At 55.8% G+C, this 12,717-nt stretch overlaps 1 protein-coding gene across 1 annotated transcript; it reads left to right on the top strand.

The window, feature by feature from the left end:
• The first annotated feature begins 552 nt into the window (after positions 1 to 552).
• LOC139353933 (eukaryotic translation initiation factor 3 subunit J-like) lies at positions 553 to 999 on the top strand. The gene has a single exon (XM_070998137.1). It carries the CDS (start codon positions 568 to 570, stop codon positions 997 to 999), a length of 432 nt encoding a protein of 143 aa, XP_070854238.1. The 5' UTR covers positions 553 to 567.
• The last annotated feature ends 11,718 nt before the right edge of the window (positions 1,000 to 12,717 follow it).

Below are 12,717 nucleotides of genomic sequence, written 5' to 3' on the forward strand. Positions count from 1 at the left end.
GCGGCTACAGCAAGCAGACACAACAGATGCAAAACAACATTAAAAGTCCAAGGATACCTCCAAGGATGACCAAAGGACACTACGAAAGGATCCCTAGGATACCTCCAAGGATGCCCAAAGGATACTACGAGAGGAGTCCAAGGATACCTCCAAGGATGCCCAAAAGATACTACGAAAGGAGTCAAAGGATACGTCCAAGGATTCCCAAAGGGTACTACGGAAAGAGTCCAAGGATACCTGCAAGGATTCCCAAAGGATACTACTAACAAATTCCAAGGATACCTCCAAGGATACTACAGGGCATCTACAAAGGCGCGATGAAACACATAAAGGACATCAGGAGAACGTTAAGAACACAAAGGGAGCGAACCAGAGCGTCTAAGGTCTCGATTGGGACTGATCGGAGGAAAAGAAAAACACGCATCAAAAGTCTGCCGAAGGAAGGGGGAAGACGGCACAGAGCAGAGAGCTGTACCGTAGATCTGGGTAGTAAGAAGGACGAGGAGAAGCCCACGAAAACAGAAGCCCCAGCCAAAAACCAAGCCAAGCAAGGCACTAAATGCCAAAATGGAGCAGCAAGCGCGGCTGGAAGAGGAAGCGGAGGCGGAACGACTGGCTAACTTATCACCCGAGGATAAACTGGCCGAGAAGCTGCGCCTGCAAAAGATCCAGGAGGCCTCAGACCTCAAACACGCCCAAGACGCCTTCGGCGTGACGAGTACGAGCGGCGGCCTCGATGCCTTCAATCCGGAAAGCAAGGAGGAGTTCAAGGAGTTCGGCGCCACGATCAGCTGGAAGGTGGCCCAGTTCCGGGAATCGGAGCACTTTCCCCAGTTCGTCGAAGATCTGTTGCGCAGCCTATGCGTGAACCTGAGCGCCGCTGACATCAAAAGGGTCGAAATGACCGTGGAGACATTGCACTCGGAAAAGCTGAAACAGGGGCCAGAAGTAAGGGGCATACATGGCAGCTCCAGCATTCTGAAAATCATACTGGGTTAATACAGGAAGCAGCCAAGCGACACCGAAATACTTACCTGCAGCGAAGCAAATGCGAAGTCCTCTCCGCACCAGCGTTCGAGTGTTGCCAGCGTAAAGCCAGGCTCAGCCGGCTGAGGACGATTGAAGGGCGAGAGAGAGAGACGAGAGGCGAGAGAGGTCGTGTGGAGAGAGAAAGGATGAAATAGAAAGGAGTGAGGAAATGCGAAAACTTACCTAGAAAGTTGCAAAATCACCATGAGCCAGGGAAGGGGGCGCCTCGATAGGCGATCGATTGGCACTGGACGATAGTGCGATCGATGGGCACACGACAATGGAAATATCGGCCAAGGTGGAAGTATCGCAACGAGCAGGTGGCAACGCCGCACCGTCGATAGCGAATAAATATCGATCACGCACGAATGGTGTGACCAGGCGGAGGAGACACGGAATGGAGTGAGACGCAGCAATGAGCAGCGAGCTGGGGATCGATAGCCCAGGAGTATCGATGTCCCAGTGGGAACACAGGAAATATCGCCGCGGGAGATTTAAAGTTGCTACGAGGAGGATGACCCCCGCTGTAGAAACTCAAGGGAGTTAGGAGCGTCGAGGGAGCATCGAGGGAGCAACGAGGGAGCGCCGCGGGAATCACAAGGACTCAAAGGCTAGGATAAGCAAGGAAACGCCGGAGAGTAGGAACCAGTCTTAAATGTTTCCCACAAATAGAAGCAGCAGCAGATGGCCGGCCGCTTACCAGATACGCGGCGAATTCGCGTAGTAACGGCGCGGCGGGGAGATCGAGAGAGTTTGGAGACCAACGAAGGAGAGCGAGAGAGTTTGGAGACCAATGAAGGAGAGCGAGAGAGATTGGAGACCAAGGATGGAGAGCGAGAGAGTTTGGAGACCAATGAAGGAGATGTAACGAACTGATTTTTATTGTCTGCTCGCTACGAGATTCGTGCGGCTAGCTCAGTATATTGTGTGTTCGTCCCACCAAATTTATATTAACGTGACCGCCCAGTAGCTCAGTGAGAAAGCACAGAATTCAGGGGTTCGTATTGGGTTTTATTGCGGGTATATTATTACAAGTGTCTTAGTCGCTTGGTTGGCTTTGACTCGTTGCTGGTGACCCTCGGTGCTTCCGACGGTCCTGGATGACTCTACGACCTCTCGCCTTGATGACTCGGTGCTCCAGTCCTGTAGCTCCCTGAAGATACTCGCAGCTCCCTGAAGATCCTCGCCGCTCCCTGAAGATCCTCGCAGCTCCCTGAAGATCCTCGCAGCTCCCTGAAGATGCTCGCTCGCGGTTCACTTCTCACGCGTGACTTGGTGACTGCTGGTAACGACTCGGACTCGCGAGGGGTATCGGCCGTACGGGCTTAGGGAAGCGTCACCGTTCTCAGACTAGGGTGAACAGAAGCTGCGCTCTCCAGGATCGCTCCTTTCGACACACCGCCGCCTGTCCCTTGCTCTGTCCCGGATGGTCCCACTGGGGTTTCTGCTCAGCCCGCGCGGACAGTCAAGGCGGTAACGCCAGGAAGCTGCCTCGCGCCTTAGTTCGCTTCCACGCCTAGTGTAAACGAACGTTCCACCCTAGCCTCACCCTTTTGCTTTTTGTCCGGGACGTTTCCGTGTGGCTTTTGGTACTCGGGGTTCGGGCACGCCGCTCCGGGACCTCGCAAGTCGAATCCGTAGGGCTCTCCTGGACAATTCCACTCGAGACCGTACCGATCGACTGCTCTCCCTTCTGGCTTGTTATATTTGGGGTTCGGGCACGCCGCTCCGGGACCTCGCAAGTCGAATCCGTAGGGCTCTCCTGGACAATTCCACTCGAGACCTTACTGATCGACCGCTCTCCCTTCTGGCTTGTTATACTCTTTCCAGGCGTAACGCCAGGACTTTGTGGACAGGGTTAATCGACCGCCTTGACCTAGCCGTGTGATGCCCTCTGGATCTCAGCTACCTGCGTCTCAATTCGGAGATTCCTGGTATCCCAATCCCGAACGTCTCGACGTAGCAATCTCGCTCCTTGTAGGCTCCCACGGCGCTGCTTCTCTGGCGACTCGACTTGCTGCTGCTCCCTTGTAGGTTATCTGGTCGTTTGATTGTTCACTTTGGTATCTGAGCGATCTTGACGGTTTGACTCCTTCTGATCGACCGGGTGAGCCCGCTGGACCCCAGGACCCGTGGCAGACCGGAGCAGTGGGCACCACCGACGCCGAGCACCGGACCAGCAACGCCAAGGACAGGGCCGTCGACGCCAACGCCTACCGGGAGCGCAGGAACCGCGGAGCATCTGGAGCGAGGACCCTGGGTGTGGCCTGAGCCCGTGAGAAACGGCCGTCCTCCGCTCAAGCGGCAGCACTCGGCGCCCGAAGTGTCCGAGGTGGTGGCCCGGCCAAAGTTGTCGCGGACGGTGTCGGCGCCGGAAGGACAGCGATGGCGAGAAATCGCGGAGACGGAGTGGCCCGAAGGGATCGCGGAGACACCGGTGGTGCAGGAGGCTCGCATCCTGGGCGGCAGGCGCAGCGTGCGCGTGTGGAGAGAGAGGCGCGCGTTCCGCGTCCGGTTAGGGCTGGCGGGCATGAGAGTGTTCGAAGAGCAAAAATAAAAGTTAAATAAACCGACAAAACAGAGTTTAAAAGAAAGAAAAAAAAGGAAAAAAAAAACCGACATAGAACGGGAAACGCGGCTGAAACAGGGGCCAGAAGTAAGGGGCATACATGGCAGCTTCAGCGTCCTGAAATCAATATGGGGTTAATACAGGAAGCAGCCAAGCGACACCAAAATACTTACCTGCAGCGAAGCAAATGCGAAGTCCTCTCCGCACCAGCGTTCGAGTGTTGCCAGCGTAAAGCCAGGCTCAGCCGGATGAGGACGATTGAAGGGCGAGAGAGAGAGACGAGAGGCGAGAGAGGTCGTGTGGAGAGAGAAAGGATGAAATAGAAAGGAGTGAGGAAATGCGAAAACTTACCTAGAAAGTTGCAAAATCACCATGAGCCAGGGAAGGGGGCGCCTCGATAGGCGATCGATTGGCACTGGACGATAGTGCGATCGATGGGCACACGACAATGGAAATATCGGCCAAGGTGGAAGTATCGCAACGAGCAGGTGGCAACGCCGCACCGTCGATAGCGAATAAATATCGATCACGCACGAATGGTGTGACCAGGCGGAGGAAACACGGAAAGGAGTGAGACGCAGCAATGAGCAGCGAGCTGGGGATCGATAGCCCAGGAGTATCGATGTCCCAGTGGGAACACAGGAAATATCGGCGCGGGAGATTTAAAGTTGCTACGAGGAGGATGACCCCCGCTGTAGAAACTCAAGGGAGTTAGGAGCGTCGAGGGAGCATCGAGGGAGCAACGAGGGAGCGCCGCGGGAATCACAAGGACTCAAAGGCTAGGATAAGCAAGGAAACGCCGGAGAGTAGGAACCAGTCTTAAATGTTTCCCGAAGTAAGGGGGGAATGTGAGGAGTTGAATAACTCCCCACAAATAGAAGCAGCAGCAGATGGCCGGCCGCTTACCAGATACGCGGCGAATTCGCGTAGTAACGGCGCGGCGGGGAGATCGAGAGAGTTTGGAGACCAACGAAGGAGAGCGAGAGAGTTTGGAGACCAATGAAGGAGAGCGAGAGAGATTGGAGACCAAGGATGGAGAGCGAGAGAGTTTGGAGACCAATGAAGGAGAGCGAGAGAGATTGGAGACCAAGGATGGAGATCGAGAGAGAATGGAGACTTCGCGGGCAGAGCAAGAGTGCCGTATGCAGAAGGGGATAACGGAACTCCTCTGGACTTTGGACTCTCCCGTGAACTTTGGACCGGGAGAGGAAGTGCCACATCTCGGCAGTGGAGCGGCACACAGGCGTGCCACAAGCGGCACGGGAATCAGCGGAACGGCAGCAGTGGGCGGAACATCCATTGGAAGCGGTACATAAAGGACAAGTGGGTCGTCCAGGAGGCACGGACTTTGGACCCAAAGTGGAGAGATCCAGCGGGCCGTGCGCAAAAGGGAAATAACGGTGCTTGGAGGCCCTATATAAGGCCGCAGAGCGCTGGCAGCTGGATCAGTCGATCACAAGGAGTCAAACCGTCAAGATCGCTCAGATACCAAAGTGAACAATCAAACAACCAGATAACCTACAAGGGAGCAGCAGCAAGTCGAGTCGCCAGAGAAGCAGCGCCGTGGGAGCCTACAAGGAGCGAGATTGCTACGTCGAGACGTTCGGGATTGGGATACCAGGAATCTCCGAATTGAGACGCAGGTAGCTGAGATCCAGAGGGCATCACACGGCTAGGTCAAGGCGGTCGATTAACCCTGTCCACAAAGTCCTGGCGTTACGCCTGGAAAGAGTATAACAAGCCAGAAGGGAGAGCGGTCGATCAGTAAGGTCTCGAGTGGAATTGTCCAGGAGAGCCCTACGGATTCGACTTGCGAGGTCCCGGAGCGGCGTGCCCGAACCCCAAATATAACAAGCCAGAAGGGAGAGCGGTCGATCGGTACGGTCTCGAGTGGAATTGTCCAGGAGAGCCCTACGGATTCGACTTGCGAGGTCCCGGAGCGGCGTGCCCGAACCCCGAGTACCAAAAGCCTCACGGAAACGTCCCGGACAAGAAGCAAAAGGGTGAGGCTAGGGTGGAACGTTCGTTTACACTAGGCGTGGAAGCGAAGTAAGGCGCGAGGCAGCTTCCTGGCGTTACCGCCTTGACTGTCCGCGCGGGCTGAGCAGAAACCCCAGTGGGACCATCCGGGACAGAGCAAGGGACAGGCGGCGGTGTGTCGAAAGGAGCGATCCTGGAGAGCGCAGCTTCTGTTCACCCTAGTCTGAGAACGGTGACGCTTCCCTAAGCCCGTACGGCCGATACCCCTCGCGAGTCCGAGTCGTTACCAGCAGTCACCAAGTCACGCGTGAGAAGTGAACCGCGAGCGAGCATCTTCAGGGAGCTGCGAGGATCTTCAGGGAGCGGCGAGGATCTTCAGGGAGCTGCGAGTATCTTCAGGGAGCTACAGGACGGGAGCACCGAGTCATCAAGGCGAGAGGTCGTAGAGTCATCCAGGACCGTCGGAAGCACCGAAGGTCACAAGCAACGAGTCAAAGCCAACCAAGCGACTAAGACACTTGTAATAATATACCCACAATAAAACCCAATACGAACCCGTGAATTCTGTGCTTTCTCACTGAGCTACTGGGCGGTCACGTTAATATAAATTTGGTGGGACGAACACACAATATACTGAGCTAGCCGCACGAATCTCGTAGCGAGCAGACAATAAAAAATCAGTTCGTTACATCTGGCGCCCAACGTGATTGTCCCAACAGTGAGAACAGCACAGTAAAAATGGAAAAGAAGTGGATTTACCGCCTCAAGAAGGAAGACTTCGCCCATGTCGCACAGAGGCTCAACGTCGCCCTGGAGGGCAGGCTAGACGACATGAGGAAGGCACTATCGACATCATAGTGATCGGGCGCTCGCTGGAAGAACATAAGGCCAACCTAAAGGAAGTTTTCCGACGACTAAAGGAGGCAAATCTGAGATTAAACCCGGAGAAGTGTCAATTTTTTAAGAAAGAGCTGTTATATCTCGGTTATCGAGTGACTAGCGAAGGAATAGGCACGGATCCGGAAAAGGTAGCAGCCATCGCCGAACTAGAACCACCATCGACAGTAAGAGAGCTCCGACAGTACCTGGGCGTAGCATCATGGTACCGCCGGTTTGTACCTGACTTCGCAAAAATAGTCAAACCTCTCAACGATCTGCTACGCAAGGGCAATAAATGGGTGTGGACACAGGAACATCAGACGGCGTTCGAAGAGGTGAAGGCAAGACTCGTCGCAGACCCCGTACTGGCATGCCCGGACTTCGACAAACCATTCATCGTGCAAACTGACGCAAGCGACTACGGCATCGGGGCAATCTTGACCCAGGAAACTGAACGAGGCGAAAAGGTAATCTCTTACTCAAGCCGAACGCTCAACGGCGCTGAGAAGAATTACTCAACAACCGAGAAGGAGTGCTTGGCAATCGTCTGGGCAATCCGAAAGCTCAAGCCGTATCTGGAAGGTTACCACTTTAAAGTAGTAACCGACCACATGGCACTGAAGTGGCTCAACAGCATAGAGAGCCCTTCAGGGAGGATCGCCAGATGGGCCCTGGAGTTGCAGCAGTACGACTTCGAAATAGCGTACAGGAAAGGGCAACTCAACGTGGTGGCAGACGCTTTGTCAAGGCAGCCACTGCCGGAAACGCTTCGAGGGATCAAGGAGACGTCGGCGGCGGAAGCTTCTGCAGCATGCAGCTGGATTCTGGAAATGCGCGAAAAGATAAGGACCCAGCCGCAAAAGTATCCAGACTACGTGATGGAGGGTAACACCCTGTACAGGAATATACCCCATAGAGCGGGCAGCGAAGATGTTGCAACATGGAAGATGTGCGTCCCGAAAGCGCTGCGGGAAACGGTGCTGAAGGAGAACCACGACTCACCGGCGGCTGGCCATGTAGGAAGCCGAAAGACAATAGCACGTCTGGCAGCCCGGTACTACTGGCCAGGAATGCACAGAGACGCCCGAGCCCACGTGCGAGTATGCGAGACATGCATGAGGTTCAAGCCGAATAGATGCAAATGGCTGGGAAAATGCTTACGCAGGTGCCAGAGGAACCATGGGCTACGGTATGTGCGGACTTCGTCGGACCCCTGCCGCGTTCGAAACACGGCAACCAAATGCTGCTGGTATTGATAGACAGGTTCTCCAAGTGGACTGAGTTGGTGCCGCTGCGAAGCGCGACGGCCGAATCCCTAATGAAAGCTTTCAAAGAACGCATAATCGCGAGGTATGGGGTCCCCAAAATAGTCATAACGGACAACGAAGTCCAGTTTACCAGCAAAACCTTCAAGAGTTTCCTGGCCGAAATGGGAGCCAGGCAACAGTTCACAGCTCCATACACCCCACAGGAGAACCCGACTGAGAGAGCCAATAGGACGGTGAAAACAATGATTGCGCAGTTCGCAGGGCAGAACCAAAGAGACTGGGACGAAAAATGGCCAGAAATCATGCTGGCAGTAAACACGAGCGTTTCAGAATCCACAGGTTACACACCGTCGTTCATTACCCAAGGCAGAGAACCAAGACTACCGAGCGCCCTATACGACAGAGAAACCGTAGGGACCGGACGACCGACAGAGACCCCGGAAGAGAATGCTAACAAACTCAGGGAAATCTTCGAGATTGTAAGGATGAACCTGGAGAAAGCATCCCAGGACCAGGCTAGGCATTATAACCTAAGGAGGAGGCAATGGACGCCAAAGGTGGGTGACGTCGTGTGGGCCAAGGAACACCATTTATCAAAAGCGGCCGAGGGGTTCGCAGCAAAATTGGCCCCAAGATACGACGGACCTTACCAAGTCGTAGGTTTCGCGTCACCAGTAATCTGCAAAATAAGACACATAAACACAAAGAAAGAGCGGACCATCCACGTAAGCGAGCTGAAACAGCAACAAACGGAAAACACAGGCGAGCGGCTACAGCAAGCAGACACAACAGATGCAAAACAACATTAAAAGTCCAAGGATACCCACAAGGATGACCAAAGGATACTACGAAAGGATCCCAAGGATACCTCCAAGGATGCCCAAAGGATACTACGAAGGGTGTCCAAGAATACCTTCAAGGATGCCCAAAGGATACTACGAAGGGTGTCCAAGAATACCTTCAAGGATGCCCAAAGGATACTACGAAGAGTGTCCAAGAATACCTTCAAGGATGCCCAAAGGATACTACGAAGGGTGTCCAAGAATACCTTCAAGGATGCCCAAAGGATACTACGAAGGGTGTCCAAGAATACCTTCAAGGATGCCCAAAGGATACTACGAAGGGTGTCCAAGAATACCTTCAAGGATGCCCAAAGGATACTACGAAGGGTGTCCAAGAATACCTTCAAGGATGCCCAAAGGATACTACGAAGGGTGTCCAAGAATACCTTCAAGGATGCCCAAAGGATACTACGAAGGGTGTCCAAGAATACCTTCAAGGATGCCCAAAGGATACTACGAAGGGTGTCCAAGAATACCTTCAAGGATGCCCAAAGGATACTACGAAGGGTGTCCAAGAATACCTTCAAGGATGCCCAAAGGATACTACGAACAAATTCCAAGGATACCTCCAAGGATACTACAGGTCATCTACAAAGGCGCAATGAAACACATAAAGGACATCAGGAGAACGTTAAGAACACAAAGGAAGCGAACCAGAGCGTCTAAGGTCTCGATTGGGACTGATCGGAGGAAAAGAAAAAACACGCATCAAAAGTCTGCCGAAGGAAGAGGGAAGACGGTACAGAGCAGAGAGCTGTACCGTAGATCTGAGTAGTAAGAAGGAGAGGCCGATGGAAATAGCGGGATTGAGCAAAGAGGAAGGCTCGGAACCGAGGTGTCGTTAAAGGGAGCCCAGGCTCCAGCTGCACAATCAAAATCAACGAGCAATCATGAGCACACGTGTAACAAGAAGCGAAGCGCGCAGGATGATGGCTGCCCACCAGCCGTCCGGAGGATCTAGCCCGGGGCAAGGATGGTCGGCAGCCCGGCCTACCCGAACCTCGCGGCGGATCTCCGGGCGGGGCGTCCCCGATCCGGTAATCAGCTCCGACAGCGACGTCGAGTTGGTGGAGGACCCACGGGTGGAGCAACGGCGATGGCGGCTTCGCAAAGCGGTCAACAGGGCCGACGGCCGCATCCCGACTGGCGCGGCGGAGGTAGAGTGGGCCAGCGAAGAGTCGCCCCAGGACCAGCTGGCTCTCAGTAGCCATGCCGAGGCTGTGGTAGCGGCCACATGGGAATTTCGGCGCAAGTGCGAGGCCCGAAGGCGAGACGAGGAGCGGCGGTTGAAGGAGATGGAGGAGACGCCGGAGTGGCAGGCCCAACTACGGATGGCCGAGGAGGAGGAGGCGCAGCTGTGGGAAAACCCGGGGTACCCACCTACGCCGAGGTATGCGCCCGAACCCTGCACCACGCCGCAAGAAGTGGCAGACGATTGGGCGTCCTCGCCTCCGCGGTGGCTGCCCGAAATCCCGCCCACACCGCGGTACGAGGGGTCACCACGGTGGACGCCAGCGCGACCGCCCACGCCGAGGCACGAGCAGCAGCCACCGCAGCAGCAGCCACCACCGCAGCAGCCACCACCGCAGCAGCAGCCACCACCGCAGCAGCCACCACCGCAGCAGCAGCCACCGCAGCAGCAGCCACCGCAGCAGCAGCCACCGCAGCAGCAGCAGCCACCGCAGCAGCAGCCACCACCGCAGCAGCAGCCACCGCAGCAGCAGCCACCGCAGCAGCAGCCACCACCGCAGCAGCAGCCACCGCAGCAGCAGCCACCGCAGCAGCAGCAGCCACCGCAGCAGCAGCAGCCACCGCAGCAGCAGCCACCACCGCAGCAGCAGCCACCACAGCAGCAGCAGCCACCACAGCAGCAGCCACCACCGCAGCGGCAGCCACCACCGCAGCAGCAACACATCCGGACAGATATCCCGGCGGCCCACGTGAGCCACAGCACCCGGACGTTCGTGGCCGAAGGGGTAAGGTGGCGACAACAGACGGTCGTCTGGACCTGGCCGGAGGGACCCGCGGAGGAGACGGCAGCGGCGGAAGAACCCCGGATCTGGGAAGAGTGTGGTCCCCTGGTGAGCCCGCTGGACCCCAGGACCCGTGGCAGACCGGAGCAGTGGGCACCACCGACGCCGACGCCTACCGGGAGCGCAGGAACCGCGGAGCATCTGGAGCGAGGACCCTGGGTGTGGCCTGAGCCCGTGAGAAACGGCCGTCCTCCGCTCAAGCGGCAGCACTCGGCGCCCGAAGTGTCCGAGGTGGTGGCCCGGCCAAAGTTGTCGCGGACGGTGTCGGCGCCGGAAGGACAGCGATGGCGAGAAATCGCGGAGACGGAGTGGCCCGAAGGGATCGCGGAGACACCGGTGGTGCAGGAGACTCGCATCCTGGGCGGCAGGCGCAGCGTGCGCGTGTGGAGAGAGAGGCGCGCGTTCCGCGTCCGGTTAGGGCTGGCGGGCATGAGAGTGTTCGAAGAGCAAAAATAAAAGTTAAATAAACCGACAAAACAGAGTTTAAAAGAAAGAAAAAAAAGGAAAAAAAAAAACCGACATAGAACGGGAAACGCGGCTGAAACAGGGGCCAGAAGTAAGGGGCATACATGGCAGCTTCAGCGTCCTGAAATCAATATGGGGTTAATACAGGAAGCAGCCAAGCGACACCAAAATACTTACCTGCAGCGAAGCAAATGCGAAGTCCTCTCCGCACCAGCGTTCGAGTGTTGCCAGCGTAAAGCCAGGCTCAGCCGGATGAGGACGATTGAAGGGCGAGAGAGAGAGACGAGAGGCGAGAGAGGTCGTGTGGAGAGAGAAAGGATGAAATGGAAAGGAGTGAGGAAATGCGAAAACTTACCTAGAAAGTTGCAAAATCACCATGAGCCAGGGAAGGGGGCGCCTCGATAGGCGATCGATTGGCACTGGACGATAGTGCGATCGATGGGCACACGACAATGGAAATATCGGCCAAGGTGGAAGTATCGCAACGAGCAGGTGGCAACGCCGCACCGTCGATAGCGAATAAATATCGATCACGCACGAATGGTGTGACCAGGCGGAGGAGACACGGAATGGAGTGAGACGCAGCAATGAGCAGCGAGCTGGGGATCGATAGCCCAGGAGTATCGATGTCCCAGTGGGAACACAGGAAATATCGGCGCGGGAGATTTAAAGTTGCTACGAGGAGGATGACCCCCGCTGTAGAAACTCAAGGGAGTTAGGAGCGTCGAGGGAGCATCGAGGGAGCAACGAGGGAGCGCCGCGGGAATCACAAGGACTCAAAGGCTAGGATAAGCAAGGAAACGCCGGAGAGTAGGAACCAGTCTTAAATGTTTCCCGAAGTAAGGGGGGAATGTGAGGAGTTGAATAACTCCCCACAAATAGAAGCAGCAGCAGATGGCCGGCCGCTTACCAGATACGCGGCGAATTCGCGTAGTAACGGCGCGGCGGGGAGATCGAGAGAGTTTGGAGACCAACGAAGGAGAGCGAGAGAGTTTGGAGACCAATGAAGGAGAGCGAGAGAGATTGGAGACCAAGGATGGAGAGCGAGAGAGTTTGGAGACCAATGAAGGAGAGCGAGAGAGATTGGAGACCAAGGATGGAGATCGAGAGAGAATGGAGACTTCGCGGGCAGAGGAAGAGTGCCGTATGCAGAAGGGGATAACGGAACTCCTCTGGACTTTGGACTCTCCCGTGAACTTTGGACCGGGAGAGGAAGTGCCACATCTCGGCAGTGGAGCGGCACACAGGCGTGCCACAAGCGGCACGGGAATCAGCGGAACGGCAGCAGTGGGCGGAACATCCATTGGAAGCGGTACATAAAGGACAAGTGGGTCATCCAGGAGGCACGGACTTTGGACCCAAAGTGGAGAGATCCAGCGGGCCGTGCGCAAAAGGGGAATAACGGTGCTTGGAGGCCCTATATAAGGCCGCAGAGCGCTGGCAGCTGGATCAGTCGATCACAAGGAGTCAAACCGTCAAGATCGCTCAGATACCAAAGTGAACAATCAAACAACCAGATAACCTACAAGGGAGCAGCAGCAAGTCGAGTCGCCAGAGAAGCAGCGCCGTGGGAGCCTACAAGGAGCGAGATTGCTACGTCGAGACGTTCGGGATTGGGATACCAGGAATCTCCGAATTGAGACGCAGGTAGC

The sequence above is a fragment of the Drosophila suzukii genome (genome assembly GCF_043229965.1).
Source record: "Drosophila suzukii chromosome Y unlocalized genomic scaffold, CBGP_Dsuzu_IsoJpt1.0 scf_Y1, whole genome shotgun sequence".
NCBI classification, from domain to species: domain Eukaryota; kingdom Metazoa; phylum Arthropoda; class Insecta; order Diptera; family Drosophilidae; genus Drosophila; species Drosophila suzukii.